The sequence below is a fragment of the Sceloporus occidentalis genome, unplaced genomic scaffold (genome assembly GCF_023333645.1).
Source record: "Sceloporus occidentalis isolate IW3139 unplaced genomic scaffold, rSceOcc1.0.p SCAF_4, whole genome shotgun sequence".
NCBI classification, from domain to species: Eukaryota; Metazoa; Chordata; class Lepidosauria; order Squamata; family Phrynosomatidae; genus Sceloporus; species Sceloporus occidentalis.
In genome coordinates this window covers 160,509,750-160,529,728 of record NW_028316984.1, presented here as the reverse complement: position 1 = coordinate 160,529,728, position 19,979 = coordinate 160,509,750, and the positions used below count along the sequence as shown (strand labels likewise).

Sequence of the window (19,979 nt, the reverse complement as noted above, 5' to 3'; positions counted from 1 at the left end):
GCATTAGGCAATTTGTTGTTGTTGTTGTTGTTGTTGTTGTTATCTTATATCCTGCCTGTCTCCCAATATAGGGACTCAAGGCAGCGAACAAGTCTAAAACAATGCAATTTTAAAACAATACAAAATATTAAAATACATAAATATACAATTAAAAAACAATTAAGCAATTTTAAAGATTAAAACAGTTATACATTAAAATATAATACATTAAAATACAAACCATTAAAATTTGGGTAACCCAGCAAGTTCCACCTTCTCCTCCTCACAGGAAGGCAAGGGCAAACCTCCTCTGAACAAATCTTGCCAAAAAAAAAAAAAGCCCTGCCATGATAGGTTTGCCTTAGGGTCACCATAAATCGTAGAGAACCTGAAGGCACACAACAGCAGAACTGACCTGAAACCAGTGTCCACTTCCGATGGACATGAGAGATGAGTTGGCAAGGAGCATGCACCCAAACAGTTGATTCAGAGGAAACACGTGCGTTCATTGCTAATGAGACTGTAGACTTTGAATCCGATTTCTAAAACTTTCTCCTGAGAAAGGGCTTCAGTGGGGACCTCACTGTTACTGTTGTTGCCAATAGGTATGGATCCTTATCCCGATTCAAAAGACAAGAAATCTTGGCTCTGGAAAAGTGGAGACCTACCCATTTTCACTGGGCAACTCTGGGGTTGAACCTTAGTTTCCGGTTTCCATTACTTTGTGGAACGAAGGGCAGCAATCAATGTAATGTGGCTGCACTTTCTATTTAGAAAGCGTAATTTGGTCATGCAGTTCAGACCAAGAAAGATGGAATCAAATGGAAAAGTACCTTGCCAGGTGAAATTATGGCGTCATTTCCAGTTTTTAATAGCAGGCCAGAATCATAGAAGAGTTGGAAAAGTCCGCAAGGACCATCCAGTCCAACCCCCTGCCATGCAGGAAATCACAATCAAAGCACCCCGACAGATGGCCATCCAGCCTCTGTTTAAAGACCTCCAAGGAAGGAGACTCCACTCCACTCTGAGGGAGTTTGTTCCACTGTCAAACAGCCCTTACTGTCAGGAAGTTTCTCCTAATGTTGAGGTGGAATCTCTTTTCCTGGAGCTTGCATCCATTGTTCCAGGTGCTATTCTCTGGAGCAGCAGAAAACAAACTTGCTCCCTCTGCAATATGACATCCCTTCAAGCATTTAAACAGGGTTATCATATCACTTAACCTTCTCTTCTAGCCTAGTAGACTAGCCTAGCCTACTGAACTTGTACTGCAAAGGTTCCCTATTATTTGATTCTGCCATTGAGAATTTGTTCTCACTAGATTTGCCTTAACTGTCTTTAAACCACCCCTGGCTGACCTTCTCCCTTCCTCTTCCTCACTGCTCACGTCACCCTCTTAGCTACTCAAAAATATAGCCTACAAGTTTGGGGTGTTTTTTTTTTGGGGGGGGGGGGGGTTCTAATAAAATTAGAACGAAAAGCACCTGTTTTCTGGAGAGGATTTCCTAACCCTGAAACTAAGAGGACTCTTCTCCTTGCCCACACACACACACACACACACACACACACACACACACACACAACCCTTTGAGCATTGGTCTATGAGATTCTTGAGAGGTCTCTATGTTGTCAGGGTTTCAGGGAGAAAGCAGGGCGATTTGTGTTGGGGAGGGGGAACAACTTTCTTTTAAATATGGTAGCAGCCCTAAATAACTTACTCTGAAAGTAGCCTTTCTTCTCTCCTGCTAAGTCAGCTTTTTGAAAGTTTAGCTCAATCAACGTGAGGCTTTCTGTTTTAAACACCAAGGATGTCGGGGGCAAGGGTTAATATTAATGGATTAAAGTAATGCTAAATACCCCCCCCCAAAAAAAAAACCCACCAGATTGCCACTGATCTTGGGAGATAAGCAAGGCCAGTCCTGGTTAATACTTGGACAGGAGACCGCCAAGGGATACCAGGCACAGTAGGCTATATTTCAGAAAAGGGACTGGCAAAAAACCACCTCTGAATGTTCCTTGCCTAAGTAAACATTGTGATATTCATGGGATCGCCATACATCGACAAGTGATTTCAAGGCTTGTGCGTTTGTGCGTGTCTTCAAATCGTCTGCCGACTTATAGCGGCCCTATTAATTTTGTAGGGTTTTCATAAGCAAGGAATACCCAGAGGTGGTTTTGCCAGTTCTCTCTCTCTCTCTCTCTCACACACACACACACAACATACCCAGAGCCAGTCTCGTGTAGTGATTTCAGTGCTGGACTAGGGACCAGAGTCTGAATCTCCACTCGGCCATGGAAATTGTTTGACCTTGAGCAAGTCACATTCTCTCAGCCTCACAGAAAGGGACTGGTATACCCCTTCTGAATAAATATTCCCAAGAAAAACCTAGGTTTGTTTTTTGTTGTTGTTGTTAACTGCCATCAAATCGATCTCGACACATGGTGAACCTGTGGATGATACATCTCCAAGACTCCCTATCTTCCCCTGCTCTATCTGTGGCCTCCTGAATAAAGTCCATCCATCTAGTATTCCTCTCTACTTCCCTCCACCTTTCCTAGCATTATTGTTTTTTCCAGTGAGTCATGCCTCCTCATGAAGTGGCCAAAGTAGCCTGGCTTCCAGGGAGATTTCAGGCCTGATCTGTTCTAGGACCCATTTGTTTGTCTTTTTGGCAAACAAGAGTATCCTTAGTACTCTTCTCCAGCACTATAGCTCAAATTAATCGATCCCCACCAGTACGTGGTAACAGGGAATACAATTACTTGAATGACTATAACCTTTGTGCTGAGTTCTATATCTTCACTCTTTAGGGTCTTTTCTAGTTCTTTCATAGCTGTCCTCTCCATTCTTAATCTTCTTTATCTTTTGACTGCAGTCCCCATTGTGATCAAAGTTTGATTCAAGATATGGGAATTCTTTTACTATTTCTATTTTCTCATTGTCTACGTTGAAATTTGTGTAGGTTCTCCGTGGTCATTATTTTTCATTTTCTTTATGTTGAGCAGTAAGCCTGCCTTTACGCTTTCTTCCTTGACCCTCCTTAATAGTTGTTCCAAGTCTGTGATATTTTCTGCTAGTAGCAGTGTCCACTACAGATCTTGGATTGTTGATATGCCTTCATCCTGTTTTCACTCCTCTTCCTTCTGTGTCCAAGCCTGCTCTTCCTGTAATATTTTCTGCATATAAGTTGAACAGACAGGGTGAAAGGATGCAGTCTTGTCTGATCCTTTGTCAATTCGGAACCATTCTATTTCTCTTCTATCTTCTATTGGGTACAGATTCCTCACATAGACTATCAGATGTGTTGGCACTCCGATGTCATTAAGGTCGTTCCATAAGTTTTCCTGATCTATGTTGTCAAAGGCTTTGCTATAGTCTATAAAGCACATGCTGATTTTCTTTTGCAATTTCTTGGTGCATGCTATTAACCATCCTATGTTTTGATTTGTGGTCCCTAGTGCCTCTTCCTTTCCTGAAACCCCCCCCCCCCCCCCCGACCTCTGGGATTTCTCTCTCCTTGTATGGTGGGAGTCTATGTTGCAGAATTTTGAGCATAATTCTGTTTGCATGGGAGATTAGCCATGCTCCTATAGTTGGTACAGTCTTTTGTGTCTCCTTTTTTGTGTGGATGGGGAGGTACATTTATCATTTCCAATCAACAATTATTTCAGTCATTTCCAAAGCTTTGTTTTAGGGTCGCCATGACTTGAAATCACACAATAACAAAACAACCTCCTCTCCTTTCTCCCTTTTTTTTTGGAGGGGGGTTCTCCACCGTAACCCAACCCAAAGCATTACATTGATAAGTGTGTTAAAGGGAGTGGTGAGGGCCACCTCTGAGTCTCCCCAGGAAGGGCAAAAAAGCCATCGATGATTTGGTCACACCTTCCCCAGCACCCTCTTTTCAAGTACCCAGGTAAGAGGATCTCAATCTGAAAAGCTCAGATCTAGGTATTTCTTTCTGTCTTCTTTTTAAAGGACTTCAGTGGATCGTAGAGGTAGCTGCCAAAGGATGAGGGGCCTCCTCGGGACATGGGAAGTGGAGGCCAAGGCATTCGAGGGCGTTTAGGAGAGAGGAAGGCTGCTTTTGTTTTCTGGAGCTCAGCAGGAAGAAAGGAAGACGGCACTGGACGGGGCTGGAGGTACGAAGAACACGCATCTACGTCTCTACCTTTAAAGGAAAAAGAGAGAGAACCTAAAGGAAGAGGAAGAAGGGAAGGCAGAAGCTAAAGGAAAGGCAGAAGGGTGTAGAATCTAAAAGAAATAGAAGAAGGGAAGGCAGAAGAGAAAGAAAAAGGAAGAAGGGAAGACAGAAGCTGAAGGAAAATACAGAAGGTTAAGGTAGAGGCTGAAGGAAAATACAGAATAGAAGACAGAAGCTAAAGGAAAAGGAAGAGGAAGAAGGGAGGCAGAAGCTAAAAGAAACGGAAGAAGGGAAGGCAGAAGCTAAAGGCAAAGGAGGAGGGAACAAAAGAAAGGGACCGGAGAAGGCCAAGAGGAATCGACGCTGGCTCCTCGAAGCCGCTTTGGCCCCGAAGTGGTTCCCAAACACGGGGAAAGGAAAACAAACAATGCCCACATTCCTGTCTTCTGGTGAAAAGGATGAGGCAGGCGGGGAGCAGAGGAGGCCCCGAAGCAGCCCAGCCTTTTGCCGACTCCTGCGAGGCTGGCGATGGAGGAGGGCGAAGGCAGGGAAGGGGGGGGGGATGTTGTGGCGAGGGCGGCTGCAGGTCCCCCCTTCTCCTCCCCCTCCCCCTCTGCATGCCACCCAAGACGTTATTCAGGGCGAACAATCCCTATTATCTCTCCCCACTTTGCCCTAATCAGACAGAATCTGGAACAGTGAAGGCCGCTTCCTGCTGGCTTTTTTTTTTGGGGGGGGGGGGTGAGGAGAGGATCCTTTGGGGGGAGAGGAAAAGAAGGGGGAGAAGGAGGGTGGGTGCTTGGCCATCCAAGGGGGGGTAGAGAGGAAGAAGGGGGGAAGGTGGCCCTTCCCCTCCCCTGAGAGCGTTCTCACTTGACTAATTCAGCTCATTAGCCTCCCCCAAGACAGGGACGGTCTGAAAGCGGGGCCTGGGGCGGAGAGGGAGGCTATAAACAGCCGCCCCCCTCGGTAAGCGAGCCTAATCTCTCATCGGCGGGGAAGCCGGGATGAGCCACCCCCCGCCGCCGGCCTCCCCCTCCTCGCCTCCCGCCGCCTCTCCCCGCCATGGCCGCCCTGGGCAGCAGCCGGATCAGCTTCACCGTCCGGAGCCTCTTGGATTTACCGGAGACCGACGGAGGAGAGAGCCCCGGCCCCAGGACCAGGACCAGGGGCCCCGCCGCCAAGGAGCCCGAGCCGGGCGACGCCTTCGACGCGGGGTCCCCCTTCGGAGAGTGGCTGGAGATCGACCGGAGCCAGTCTCTGTGTGAGTGGGCAGCCCAGGAGGGTGGCGAGGGGGTGGCAAGGGGGCAGCAATGCCAGCCGGGCAGCGAAGGAGGGAGGGCTGGCCACTCTTTCCTCGGAGGTAGACCCAGGGAGGTCCAAGGGCGGGATCGCGACGAGCCTTAAGGGAAGAGGGCAGGTAGAGGAAAGATCTGATTCATGGCCTTTTAATTGAAAAAGAGAGAGAGAGAGAGAGAGAAAAGGTATTGATGGAGAGGGGAAGAGAGAACGAATTTAGCAGCAGCAATAGCAAGTACATTTCTGTACCGCTTATCGGTGCATTCTTCACTCCGAGGAGCGGTTTACAATCTGTAAGAAGCCAATGGCCCCCAACAAGCTGGGCACTCATTTTACCCACCTACGAAAGGACTGAAGGCTGAGTGAATTCACTTGCCCAGTGACTCCAGTTCGTCGATCCCAAGGGCCAGGAAGATACTCGAGAGAACCAGCGCCTTGCTCGGTTTTTCCTTTTTCACAAGGAGGGAGAGATGCCTTGGGTGGGCAGGTGCACAAGGCTCACAAACGAGAAGGAAATAGGTTTCCTTGGATTTGAAAGTTTCACCTAGGCAAAACCTTTATCATAATCATCATTATCATCCTATATTTTAATCTTAGCCATCATTCTTTCCTCAGTTCCTTATCATCAACCCTTATCATCATTAGCCTATTGTGAGGTTTTGATAACCCCCTCTCTCTCTCACAGCTCTTCCTTTGGCTGGGTTGCCCCCCTCTTCTCCACCTTACTTTCTCTCCCCACCTTCCCCTTTCTGAGTTTTGGCACAATAACAGTGCACCTGCAAAGTCAAGGCCAAGCTGACCCAGACAAGGAGGGAGACAAATCAGTTTTCGGTGCCAAATGATAAGACATAGAGTTTCGTCCTCATTAAATGTTAAGAACACACTTTTTTAACTTGGGTTATTGAAAGTTCAGAAGGAGGGTGCAACTTAAGAAACGAAACTTAAGCACTGTCTTCTGTATAAAAGGCTGCTCTCCGCTTTGTCCGGCGGCACAGTTTGGTAGAAAAGATTCCCCTGTGTCCATTTGCATGCAAAATAAAGGCCATCTTGGATTAAAGACCTCGTTTGTTTGTTTCTCCTGTTCTGGTACCTTTACACTATGTTTTATTCTTGATCTTCAAACCTTCATCAGTTCTTTATCATCAACCTTAATCATGATCATGGTCATCATCAACATCAGCCTATATTTTATTCTTAGTCCTAACGAGAGTAGACTCATTGTATCAATTAGATTTACCTGTGTGTTGGCTCATCATTTTAACTCATAGATCAATGGGGCCCACAAACAGAATTCCTACCCTCATTATTGTTACCAGTATAACCTCTATTCTTCTTTCAAATCCTCCAGTTAGGACAACGTTTTGCCTAGTCTAGGTTGAAAGAATAGATAGAGATCAGTAGATAAGTAAATGAACACAGGGACTCATCCCAACATATCTATCTCTATAAAAAACCAAATTCCGACTAGGTTGTTCTGGATCTCAGAAGGATGAATTCTGTCATACAATATGGATATATACACCAGGTACAAATAAACAACTTGCTTATCCTCTGTAAAAACCTTTTGCTTGTCTTTCTTTTTGTTGCTTTTTAAAATAACACCGAGTATTGCCTTTTTGCCTTTAAAAAAAGCACCCTTCACTACTGGTGATTTATCGAAGAAATCTACCATATTCTACACCAAACTGGTGGTGCTAATCTACAGTACGTCTCCTAGAAAGCCTTGACCTAACACGTGTTGAATGCGAATATTGGTTTATTGGATAACAGAGCTTTTTAAAAAAGGCTATTGTCTTCTATTTCTTTATAACTAATCTCTATTTGTAGTTTGTATAGAAGCAAAGAGGGTTGACATGATTTTAGGGACGTTATATTTCAGTGAAGGTAAAAACTGGTCAGCGAGGTCAGCACAATTTATATATGAATCACAGGTGCTTTAACTCTTCTTGTTGTTGTTGTTAAATAAGGTAGAATCTGTTTAGGGAGACAACTCATCCAGACCCGTTGGCACATATCGTCCCTCCGTCCCTTGCGTTAATATCTTCTAGGGTCTTTATTTAGTTATACAGCATGGTTTCTGTGTCTCTCTAATGACACACAGAATGATTTATACCGCATCATTGGTAATGTTCAATTATTAATCATCACTTTTCTCCTAAGTAAGGCGACCTTCAAATACTGGCAAAAATCAAAACATAGTCTATTTCTGTGCTTGTTTACAGCGTGAAGGGAATGTACCTAATTATGATGCTTTATAAGTAATCTGTGTTGTGACTGATGGTGACAATGATATGAGGACAAAGGGCTCGATCCACCCATCCATTCCTATTTTCATCCCTTTCACAACCCAGTAAATCTAGTACTGAGAAAAGCAGACCAGGTTTAGGGTTCAACATTTAGCATTTGAAAGTTGCGATCCTATACCAAGTAACTGGGAGTAAACCCATGGAACTCAATTGTATGTATTTCTGACTAAACCCCTAGAAGATTACACTGCGGCTTGGGTTTCAGTGGGATATTTATTTATAGGATGTATATCCTGTTTTTCTCCCACAATGGGATAGTAGAAGTGCGCATCTAGGGAAGTATACTCAGAAGCCACAGGCTTCGGGTTGCAAGGGAAGGCGCTTTCCTAAAGAAATGAATGGGCTGGCGAGTGGTTTCTATGGAAGTTCCCTCCACTCCGTTTTCTTTGGGCCAGTGTTCAAAGTATGAAGGGTATTTCTTTTGGGCGGGAGTGAAGGAAATCCACACACACACACGTTTTAGTAGATTCCTGTTCTCCCGCAGCTTTCTCAAAGGTAAGAGGCTCCATCGCCAGTATTGAATGTAGCTTTCGGCCTGAGTTGGCCCCCGGTCTCACTCCCACTTGTTCCGAAGTAAATCCCACTGGGATTCCCATGGAATCCACCTAAGAATCTGGCCGCAGAGAAAGTGGGCTCCATCCCTTTGAAGGCCGATGGATTCCTCTCCAGCTTCTCGGCTCCCTTGCGAGATTTCCACCGAGGGTTTCAACTCCTTGTTAGTCTCAGGCTTAAGCGGCTCGACGGCCGGAGGGAAAGTTTTGTGCCTGATTTCTTTGAAATCCAGTGGTCCCCAAACTGTGCCCTTGAAAAGATTTTGGACTCCAGCTCCCAGAAGCCTCAGCCATGTTGGCCAATGGTGTAGGATCATGGGAGCTGAAGTCCAAAATCCCTTAAAGAACACAGTTTGGGGGCCACTGCTTTCGGGTCTTCAGCAAAGCAAGACACCCCCTTCTCTATTTCTAGTGCGCAGCTAGACAATTCCTCCAGAAGTCCGCTTTCAGAACCGTCTTCTCTTGGCCCCATGTATCCCAGGAGTAATTCTCGGAGAAGATCTAAGCATCCTTTCCATGTCGGAGTAGAAACACATTGGTTTCTATTATCTTTTCTCGTCTACCAACCCACCCACTCACCCAGGATCTTTTTAGTCCAGCTAAAATTCACCCCTGAAAGGTTCCAAAAGGGACATCTTGTCTGGCAATGGCTTCTAAACCCATATCCTTGTTAATCCCCACCCCACCCCGGTTCCCTCTCTTTGGTCTCCTTGGGTTTCTGCGGGCATCCCATGCCCAGGACAGCTTCCTAGCCCCCTTTTCGAGAGATAGAACAGCTCCAGTGCTTTGCTGGAAGGATGGCCACAGCAGACAAAGCACGCCTCTTGGAAATGATACCCACTGGGGGAATAGGGCGATCCCACCCCTTAGATCCATATTTAGAACCAGGGAAGCGATCAGAACCAGGAGACTCTGGCTCCAACTTTCACTCCCCATCCGCCCCCTTTTAATAATAATAATAATAATAATAATAATAATTTGTATACCGCCCTATGGCAAACCAATCCAGGTGGTTGACAACAGTAAAATATAAAATATAACAATTAAAAACACTTTATCCCTCCCCCCCTTAAGACAGTATTAAACAGTATAACATATTAAAAACACAATATCAAAGCATAAAAACAACAATTAAAAACTAAAAACCCTGATGTCCCTCTGTTGATCCTCAACCATCACTAAGATGGGGCCACGGGAGGAATCAGGGAATCAGGGAACCTGGGCAGGGATGGTTAATCTGGAAAGGCCTGCCGGAAGAGATCCGTCTTGACAGCTTTTTTAAAGCTGTCTAATGATGTTATCTGACGGATCTCATCCGGCAGGTCGTTCCTTTTACTACTTCCAGGTACTTGCTCCCTCAACTGCGAACCATAGCGTAAGGTTGTCTTCTTAAAGCAGGATGCAAAGGGATCTTGTAGCCCCTTTGAGACTAACTGAAAGAAAGAAGATGGTAGCGTGAGCTTTCCTAGACTTGGATCTGCTTCCTCAGATGCATGAAGAAGTAGACTCACGTCTACCCAAAGCTCATGCTACCAACTTTTTTCTCAAAGGTGCCACAAGAGCACCATGCTTACTGATTTCCAAGACTAGCTCAGCTATGTCTTTGAATTTTTAGGAGTAAGACCCAATGAAATGGAGTGGTGGTTCTGAGTTAGGCCTTACTGTCCATCCTTAAGAGCTCACAGGTCTTGTTATTGGTATAATATACATGAGGGAGCCGGTGTTGATTTTTATGTGCTTTCAAGTCAGCTCTTATGGCGACCCTGTCATAGGGTTTTCTTAGCAAGATGTGTTCAGAGCAGGTGAGCCATTGCCATCCTTTAAGGCTTGACCAAGCCTGACTTGCCCAAGGCCACTCAGTGGGTTTCCCTGTCTGAGAAGGGATTTGAACCCTGCTCTCCGGAGCCCCAAAAACTCCAGTCCAAGCACTACACTGTTATAGATTATTGGTTATTTTAAAACCAGAATTTTAACCAGAAATCAGCAGGGAAACCAAGGAGCTTGACTGGAAAGGAAGAGACCGCAAGGGCCATCCAGTCCAACCCCCTGCCATGCAGGAAATCTCAATCAAAGCATCCCCGACAGATGGCCATCCAGCCTCTGTTTATTTTCAGCTGCAGCATTGTTCCCAGAGGAAATTCATATTCCAAATTCTGGGACCCCGAATTCAAAGTGAACAAATTTTTAATAGCATTTTGAACAAAGGAAACTACAAATCACATTTCAGTGGTTACAGTGAATTAAACATTTACACAACTATATTTCATTGGATGTCCTAACATACATCTCTCATCTCACGTGGGTTAGCCTTCAATCAATCTTTTATCTATATGTTTTGTTTCACTGTCCCTAAACTGTCTCTTGCAGTATTGGGCTAGCAACTTAAAATCTGGAGCCATTTCCAAATGGTTTACTTTCCAGAGCCGATAATTTGACATGACCTGAATCCTTCAGCTTGGCAAACTTTGCCCTCAATTCATTTCAGTACTATAATTTTCAACTCCTGAACATAAGTAAAATCCTGACTTTTAACCACTCTAGCACAACACCACATTGGGGCTGGAAATCAAAATGCAGGCGGGTCTCTCTCTGGGTGGCTGGCTCCTTGTTGGCTAGAATAGATCTATCTGAGAATGAGTGAACCCAAAAGTAAATCTCACTGATTCACCGGGTCTAGTCTGGTTGGGATTAAGGATTAAGTGTCCTGTGGGGAGGGGAAGGCGGTAAAATGTTAATACAGCAATGTAGTGAATAAAATGGAATATAATGTATGGATTAATATGTTTATCAAATACATAATGTGACATAACAGAACTGAATTGTTATTGTGTGCCTTCCAGCCGTTTCTAAGTTATTGCAATGCTAATAAAGCGAATCTATCACGGGTTTTTCTGGGGTTGAGAGAGTGTGATTTGCCCAAGGTCACCCAGTGGGTTTACATGACCAGGAATCCAACTCTGGTCTCCAGAGTCATAGGCCAACACTCAATTGCATGGTCTAAATCCAATTATTTCCCCCCCTCACTAGAGTAGAGCTACTGAAACAATGAGAATTTGTTAAATCAATAGGTTTAGTCTAGATGCGATTAGGTATTTAATGGATGGGATGGGACGTACTGATGCACAGGACAGTATTTGCCCATAGAGAAATCATACTTGCCCATAGAGAATCACTGGAGACGACTTGCCCTTAGAGAAAAATATTGTAGATGTCTCCTATGTTTCCATATGGGCAAGTGTTCCCTTATGCTTCCCTATGGGTAAGTATTCCCCAATGATTCCCTATGGGCAAGTATTCCCCAATGACTCCCTATGGGCAAGTATTCCCCAATGACTCCCTATGGGCAAGTATTCCCCAATGACTCCCTAGGGGCAAGTATTCCCCAATGATTCCCTATGGGCAAGTATTCCCCAATGATTCCTTATGGGCAAGTATTCCCCAATGACTCCCTATGGGCAAATATTCCCCCACGATTCTCTATGGGCAAGTATTCCCCAATGATTCTCTATGAGCAAGTATGGTTTTCCCTATGAGCAAGGACTGTCATTTGTTTTAGTACATCCCTTAATGGATATACCACTTTCCCCCAGAAACTGGTACCCAAAGCTACTCACAACATTGGACCCTTGCTTATTTTATTTAGACCACCTTTTGCTTTCTTTTGCTTTCAATTTTTAAAGATGTAAAATGTACAAATCCCCCAAATAACATAATCCCACACCTCAACTCTGCAAAGCGTCATTCACAGAAAGGCCAATACCCAGGCACCTTTTTTTGAAGGAAGGTTGTGGTATAAACAGAATAAATGAAATGAAATAAGGACAATATTCGATAAAGCACACATTTACATTCTATAGCTACATCTATCTACACATGATCCCTAGATTACAGCTGCTTCAGTGTGTGTGTGTTTGTATTAACTTCCTTCAGGACGCCGCAGTCGTGGAAACGCTATGGATGAGACATCTCCAAGACTCTCTGACCTCCACTCCTCTGCTTGGGTCCTGTAAATTCATGTCTGTGACCTCCCTGATGGAGTCTATCCATCTGGCATGCAGTCTTCCTCTCTTTCTATTACCCTCTACCTCTACCAGCATTATGGTCTTTTCTGATGAGTCTTCCCTTCTCATGATATGGCCAAAATATGACACCCATCTGTCGGGATGCTTTGATTGAGATTTCCTGCATGGCAGGGGGTTGGACTGGATGGCCCTCGTGGTCTCTTCCAACTCTACGATGCTATGATTCTACCTCCATTTCTTCATCTTGGCTTCTAGGAAGATTTCAGGCTTGACCTGATCAAGGACTCATTTGTTTGTCATTTTGGCAGCACCAAGTCTCAAATGAGTTTATCTTCTTCTTATCCCCTTTCCTCACTGTCCAGCTCACATCCATGCATGGTGATGGGGAATACAATGGCTTGGAGGATTCTGAGTTTACTGCTCAGCTGCATATCTTTACACTTTATGATTTTATCTAGTTCCTTCATGGCTGCCCTTCCCATCCCTAGTCTTCTGGTTCCTTGACTGTGGTCTCCTTTCCGATCAATGTTTGATCCAAGGAAGGGGAGCTCTTTAATTCTTTCAATTCCCCCATCGTCGAGGCTGAATTTATGCAGATCTTTCATGGTCATTATTTTTATTTTCTTTAGTTTCAACAATAATCTTGCCTTTGCACTTTCTTCCTTGACCTTAACCATTGTTCGAAGTCTATGATGCTTTCTACTAGTAATATGGTTTCATTTATATATCTTATGTTTCAGAGTGCCTTGTTTGGACTCTGTCGCAAGTATCTATTGGATTACATGCTGCTGCTGAGCTTAATATATAAAATACCAATTTTTCTGGTTATGGAGCCCAGATAATCTCCAGGAAGTTTAGGGCTGTGTTTTGGCCTTGGATGCCTGATTTTTGACATTCAAAGATATAATTGTGTGAGTCTGTAAAATCAGTATGTAAAGAGATCTTGTAGCACCTTGGAGACTAACTGAAAGAATGAAGTTGGCAGCATGAGGTTTCCTAGACTTTGATGAAAATGCATCTGAGGAAGCAGACTTAAGTCTAGGAAAGCTCATGCTGCCAACCTCTTTCTTCCAGTTAGTCTTAAAGGTGCTACAAGATCTCTGTACATACAGATTTTTGACATGTTCAACTCCTTTATGTTTCTTCTCCTTTTGAATCTGCTAGAAGGAGGTTTCCAAATCTGGAGTTGTTGAAGTATTAGCATCAATGCTTGTGTATAGCTCTACCTTTCTACCTTTCCTTGAGAAGGGGTGATGTCTTCCACATAGAAACACCTACGCATAGCTCTATGGTATTTGGCCAGTGTGACTTTTTGGAAGAGATCATTTCCCATACCCCTCCCTTTCTGGGGGTCAATAAACTTTATTGCCCTTTATTCTCTGTCCTCTTCCTCTCTCTGCTCTCACCAAGCATGAAAGCAGGAACCAGGTTGTGCTGTTAATGATCCTTTTTCTTCTTACTTGCACACATGAGAGTCAGCTCTAGGGACTCTTCTACGAAGTATAGTTTTTTCTACTGAGTAGCTATTTTTGTAGAACCTAGAAGTAAGATTCTTTTTATCTACCAATGTATCCTGTTTATTTTCCAGAAGCTACTAACTGCCTTGTTTCCCATCTCCCCCCCCCCGCCCCCCTCTTTTCCAGCTTCGGATGAGAGCGGGGCTGAGAGCAGGATGCGCCCAGCGGCTGCTTCGTCTCAGGCGGCAGCGGCGGAGGAGGAGGAGGAGGAGGAAGAAGAAGAGGAGAGGAAGAAGAAGCGCCGGGTCCTCTTCTCCAAGGCGCAGACGCTGGCGCTGGAGCGGCGGTTCCGGCAGCAGCGGTATCTCTCGGCGCCGGAGCGGGAGCAGCTGGCCCACTTGCTCCGCCTGACGCCCACCCAGGTCAAGATCTGGTTCCAGAACCACCGCTACAAGATGAAGCGGGCCAAAGGGGCTGAGAGGGCCGGAGCAGGAGGAGGTGAAGTTGCTGGTGTTGGCATCGAAGTGGCTCCCCTCCTGCGCCGGGTGGTGGTGCCCGTGTTGGTCAGGGACGGCAAGGCCTGCCAAGGCTGCAGTGGCCCCCTCGCCCCCGGGCAGGACTTGGGCGGTGCTCAGGGGGCCCTGGCCTTTCCTCCGGCCTTTCCACCGGCAGCTTCCCTGAGCCTTTTCCCGGCTTACCAGCACTTAGCGCCGCCAGCCCTGGTCTCCTGGAACTGGGGCTGAGGAGCCAGGCGCCGAAGAGATCAGCCTGCCCGGCCTCCAAAGGGGACCAGCCTCTTCGGCCTGCCTGCCCGCCATCCTAAATAGAGACACTCAGCTGCCTTGGTGGGATCCGGCGCTTTGGGCTGGTGCCTTCATCTCCCATGCAGCTCTATTAGAACTTCTCTGCAGAAGCCAGCCACAGATGCTGGCGAAACATCAGGAATAAACTCCTCTAGAACATGGCCACATAGCTCCCAAAACCCACAAAAAACTACTACTAGAACTGCTTTAGAGAAGGAGATCCAGGGCTGTTCCCCAGCCTTTGGCTCGAATAGGACTCCTTTAGAGTGAAAGACTCACGCCTTCGCCGCCGTGGCAAAATCCCAGCAGTTCTCTTCCAAGTATGCCCACCATATTTAAGTAGGATGGTAGGCGGATAATAAAAGGCTGCACATCCTTTGCACTCTTACAGTCAATAAATTCCTGGGTCGGGGGAGAAAACCCAAGACGCAGCTAGGACTCTCTAAGGCACATTGCATAGAGACAGAAGAAGTTCCTTGGAGTAAGTGTCCCGGAACTCTCACTGTCTGTCAGGTCATAATTTGTAGCTGAATACTTTCAAAGTTGTTTCCGACTTATGTTGACCCTAAGGCGACCCTATCATAGGGTTTTCTTGGCAAGTTTCTTTATATGTGGTTGACATTTGCCATCTTCTGAGGCTGAGAGAGTGTGACTTGCCCAAGGTCACCCAGTGGGTTTCCCTGGCTGAGCTGGAATTTGAACCCTGGTCTCCATAGTCCTAGGCCAAGTCTCAAACCACTACACCCCACGTTCATCAGCAAGGAAAAGCTAGGCTTAAATCTCATTGTCGGTCCCAGCTGGAGTTGGATCATTGAAACTACCAAACGTACTCCAAACCCGACTTATTAAGCCTCCCATAAATTCACGGTTCTAGTCTAGTCAGTGGTAACAATCGGATTTCTGCCTTACTTCTGAGTTTGCACTCATAGAGTAGAGGTAAGAAATAGAAAGAATAGAGGTGAAATAGATGGTTGTTGTGTCTGTCTGCAAGTCGCTTCCGATTTACAGCGACCTTAAGACGAATCTATCTCGGTGTTTTCCTGGCACGATTTCTTCAAAGAGGGTTTGCCTGTACCTTCCTCTGAGGCTGAGAGAGTGTGACTTGCCCAGTGAGTTTCCATGGCTGGTTTCAAAGTTTCAAAGGCTGGTCTCCACAGTCACAGTCCAACGCTCAAATCACTACACTATACTGTCTTTCTCGGACTCAGGCCTTATCCACGCTGCAGAAATAATCCAGTTTAGCACCACTTTTACTGCCATGGCTCAGTGCCATGGAATTCTGGGAACTGTAGTTTTGTGAGACATTTAGCCTTCTCTGTCAGAGAGCTCTGGTGCAACAACCAACTCCAGTTCCAAGAATTCCTCAGCACTGTCGGACTTCAGTGTCAACGGAATGAGGACCGAAACGTTTGGTACAGCTAGCCAAGACTAAAGGCCGAAGACCTGCTAGAAGGATTTTACCCGACTGGTTTGGACCTATTCTTTTAGAAATCAAGTCGAAAAGGTAGAATTTTGTTTTTGTAACGGGATGAGTACCCCCCTCCGCCCCGATTTCTTTAAAAAACAACATGAATACGAGTCACTAGATAGTTTATTTTCAAATAGAACTTACCTTGCCATGATTAATAAACTGGATTGTGGATAAAAAGAAGCGGACCGGACCAATATTTCTTGCTGGTTTTTGTTTGTTTGTTTCGCATTAGAGGAAGACATAAGAAGGAAGGTGTTTTATGTTATGTAGACTGAATGTGTGGCTGAAATGGGAATAAGTATAAGGAAAGAAAGGAAAAAAAACCTCTTTGTTCTCTCAACAATCCCAGACCCGTTTAAGTTTTTTAATTTCTTCCCTTGTCCACAAAATAATATCTGAGGTGGAAGCCAAGGACGAAGACTAGGTCCCAAACACACTGCAGAACTAATCTAGTTTGAGAGCGTTTTAGCTGCGCTGACTCAATGCTAGGGAATTCTGGGAACTGTCGTTTTTGTGGGACATTTAGCCTTCTCTGTCAAGAAGCTACAATAAACTACAAATCTCAGGATTCCCTAACACTGAGCCAGGGCAACTGGATTATTTCTGCAGTGTGTTTTGGACCTTTGTCTCCCATCATTGCATTGGCCATGCTACATAGGGCTGATGGGTGTTGCAGTCCAATATGATGTAGCAGGATACATTCCCTCATTCTTGCCGTAGATATCTCCACAGATGTAAGTCCCATCGAAGTCAGGGGAGATAAATTAGAGTTACACCCCAAATAGAGATGCACAGGATTACATTAAGCATCGTGTGTACATCAGTCGTACATTAAGCATCAATCGTACTTGCACAGAGCATGCAATTTCCCACTTCACTCCAAGTTATGATGTTGAAAACGATTGAGTCTGATTGAATTGAATCAAGAAAAAGGGGCATCTACACTGTAGAAATAATGCAGTCTGATACGACTTTAAGTGCTATCCTATGGACTTCTGTAGTTTACAAGTCCTCTAGCCTTCTCTGCCAGAGAGTAGTGGTGCCCCACATAACTACGAACCCCAGGTTTCTGTAGGATGGAGTCGTGGTAGTTAAAGTGGTGTTAAAGTGCATTGCCTGTTTCTACAGTGTAGGTGCACCCTTGGTGACGAAGATGATGGTGATGGTGATGATGATGATGATGATGATGATGATGATGATGATGATGATTGCTGCAACGGACACACTCTATGCAAGTATGGTTGATGGTACATTGCCAGGGCCGGTGCCTTGTGACATCGCAAGGGGCCATCCCTCAGTCTCAAGTTTTTAGCCCTGAAATTTCAGGGCCTGAGCTAGGACTCACCTGGAAACCCTATCTAGGGTGGGGCAGGGAGACCCTTGAGGCTTAAAGAAACATGATGGCAAGGAAAGGGTTAAAACACCACATAGAGTTTCCCTATTGGCCTATGCGTTGATTCACTATTGATTAATTCAAAGGATCCAGTTGGGAGTGTCCAGCAGGATTCAAGCCAGAATGACCTCCTGTTATCTGTTTTATTGTGGGTTAGTCTGAATCCTGCCAGGCAACTCTGAGCTGAATTTTGAGTTGGAATTCCACAAGGTAGATCGACCAGAATGGACACTGAATTGGCTTCTCTTGTTCTTTTTGTCTTGTTTTAAAGGTCTACGTGTATACATTTTGCAAACCTTGCAGTATGTCCTTGCTCCCTTCTGCTGGTGACCCAGAGAGAGAGAGAGAGAGAGATACTAATACTAACAACAACAACAACAACAACAACAACAGGTGGTTTGATAATCATTGTCCCTCACCTCGATCCATGGGGAGAGGCGGGTAAGAAATAATAATAATAATAATAATAATAATAATAATAATAATAGTTTCTTACCTGTCTTTCTCCATGGATGGAGGTGGGGGACAACGGTTAATCCATAGGGTCTACTTTAAATGGGACTAACAATAAGATCGAGGCCACTTTATCCATCTTTTTTTAAAAAAAACTTGCAAAGAGATAAGAAATAAAAGAATGAAAGTCATAGGAATGAAAGACTTGGCTTTTCAAAATATGTAAATCTTTCCTTTTATCTTACATTGAGGTGTTTTGACTTGAGGTGATGGGCTGGGTTTAAAACTTTGCTCTAAATCGGAGTGGTTAATGCCAACTAAAGCCAAGCCATGGTATTCACGTACATGTTGATTATTAATTACTTGATTCTTTCGGTAGACTCTCGCAGGGACTGAGTTGAACCTTTTGAAAATCTTCAGTATCGCCGCATGGAGCGGAGCAAACACTATCCGGCGACATTTGGGGAAATGCAGATAAATCCTTTGTCGGAAGGCTCTGGAACTCAGAGCCTGCTGCCCAGCCTAGTCAATTTCAGGTGAATTACTGGCTGAAAGGGGAGATACAGCATTATGAAAAGAAAAAGAGGCTATATAGGTTGTCTCCGATGTTAGTTGTGTCATCATCAGAAACTTTTAGGGTGCAATGAGACACACACACACACACACACTACATTTGCCTTAATCTCATACATAGTACTGCAGGTTGGAGAGCATTTATTTTTTACTCTTCCGCCAAACTAGCAAATAAATGGAAAGGTAGGAGGATGAGAAATAGGATTATATGGAAGTGAAGAAAGCAAACACACACATTTCGGTAACATTACTACCAACTTTCTCAGCAGCCTTCATATTATATACGTGTGAGTGATTTTCAGTGTCTCACTTATTGCAGAACTGGAAATTTGGGAACCGAAGGCAAATTTCATGCTGAGCAGAATTTTTATTTGGGGGTCATACCCTAATGTTGCCCCCCCCCTCCCAAAAAGAAACACTATAATTCTGAAGGCTGTAAAAAAAATCGCTACCCGCAGCTTTTAAAAAGTCATACATATTTAGTCCTGATAAAGCTGCTGTATCAGTTAAGGCAGATTTGCAGTTGAACATGAAGAAAACAGAAATAGTGACCACAGACGGTTTGCGTGTCTTTAAGGCAGAGAATGAAGACTTTGAAATAGCTGAAGATTTTCCATGTCTTGTTTCAGTCATGAATCAGAATGGAAGAGTATAGTCTAGACTTCGGAGGAAGACTAGGACTGGGAAGCCTAGCTATGAAGGGACTAGACACAATCATGAATTGCAAAGACATATCATTGTACTACAGTTAGGATTGTCCATACCATTGTATTTCCAGTTTCTGTGTATGGACAGTGAAAAAAGTAGATAGGAAGAAAAATCAGTTCATTTGACACGTGATGCTGGAGAAGAGGTCTGTGGATACCCTGGACTCCTAAAAAGATAAGTCAATGGGTCCTAGAGCACATCAAGCCTGAACCTTCCCTACAGGCGGACTAAACTGAGACTATCCTACTTTGGAGATATCATGAGAAGAGATGCTCACTAGAAAAGGCAACAGTGCTTGGTAAGGTAGAAGGAAGCGGGGAAAGAGGAAGAGACCGCATTCCAGAGGGAAGCCTCGGCCCTGAGTCTGCAAAACCTGAGCAAGGCGACTTGCAGGTCTCTCAACCACTGTATTGTCCTAAATCAAAGTCGACTTGAGGGCAGTTAACAACCAATCAGTTAAGCACTATCTCCATTGCACCAGGAGTAGTACATTGGACCTGGTGGTACGCAACTCTCCTGTAGACATGAATGAGATTTACCAAAAGTGGTTGCACTTCTTTAATGTCGGGCCCCATCGGGTCGGGACATGTGTGTGTGTGTGTGTGTGTGTGTGTGTGTGTGTGTGTGTGTGTGTTCACAAAGCTATCCTTGACCCCGATGTCGGTATCCTGCAGTCTTTGGCTGTGGCCGGTGGTGGTTAGAATAAAGCTCTTCTTCGTGAGGCTGCAGACACAACGGTGAACCCTATCAATTCGCCTACTAAAAAGGTGGCGTTTAGGAGGACGGAGTCTGTGTGTGGTTCCTAACGTTCGCCCTCCTGCA

General features: G+C 44.9%; 1 protein-coding gene and 1 long non-coding RNA gene across 2 annotated transcripts; one reads left to right on the top strand and one right to left on the bottom strand.

The window, feature by feature from the left end:
* Positions 1-1,423: 1,423 nt before the first annotated feature.
* LOC149314921 (uncharacterized) lies at positions 1,424-5,389 on the bottom strand. Its single transcript, XR_016280993.1, has 2 exons — positions 5,245-5,389; positions 1,424-4,148 (listed from the first exon to the last, which is right to left on the bottom strand). It is a non-coding gene; the product is annotated as an uncharacterized LOC149314921 (long non-coding RNA).
* NKX2-8 (NK2 homeobox 8) lies at positions 5,037-16,195 on the top strand. Its single transcript, XM_089522137.1, has 2 exons — positions 5,037-5,385; positions 13,943-16,195. The coding sequence occupies exons 1-2, from the start codon at positions 5,187-5,189 to the stop codon at positions 14,497-14,499; spliced, it is 756 nt and encodes a 251-aa protein (XP_089378263.1). The 5' UTR covers positions 5,037-5,186; the 3' UTR covers positions 14,500-16,195.
* Positions 16,196-19,979: the final 3,784 nt, after the last annotated feature.

Excerpts from the sequence above, each read along its gene's own strand:
- NKX2-8 (XM_089522137.1), top strand. The coding sequence starts at position 5,187 with ATGGCCGCCCTGGGCAGCAGCCGGATCAGCTTCACCGTCCGGAGCCTC. Across the intron at positions 5,386-13,942 it reads CGACCGGAGCCAGTCTCTGT|CTTCGGATGAGAGCGGGGCT; the intron begins GTGAGTGGGCAG and ends CCTCTTTTCCAG.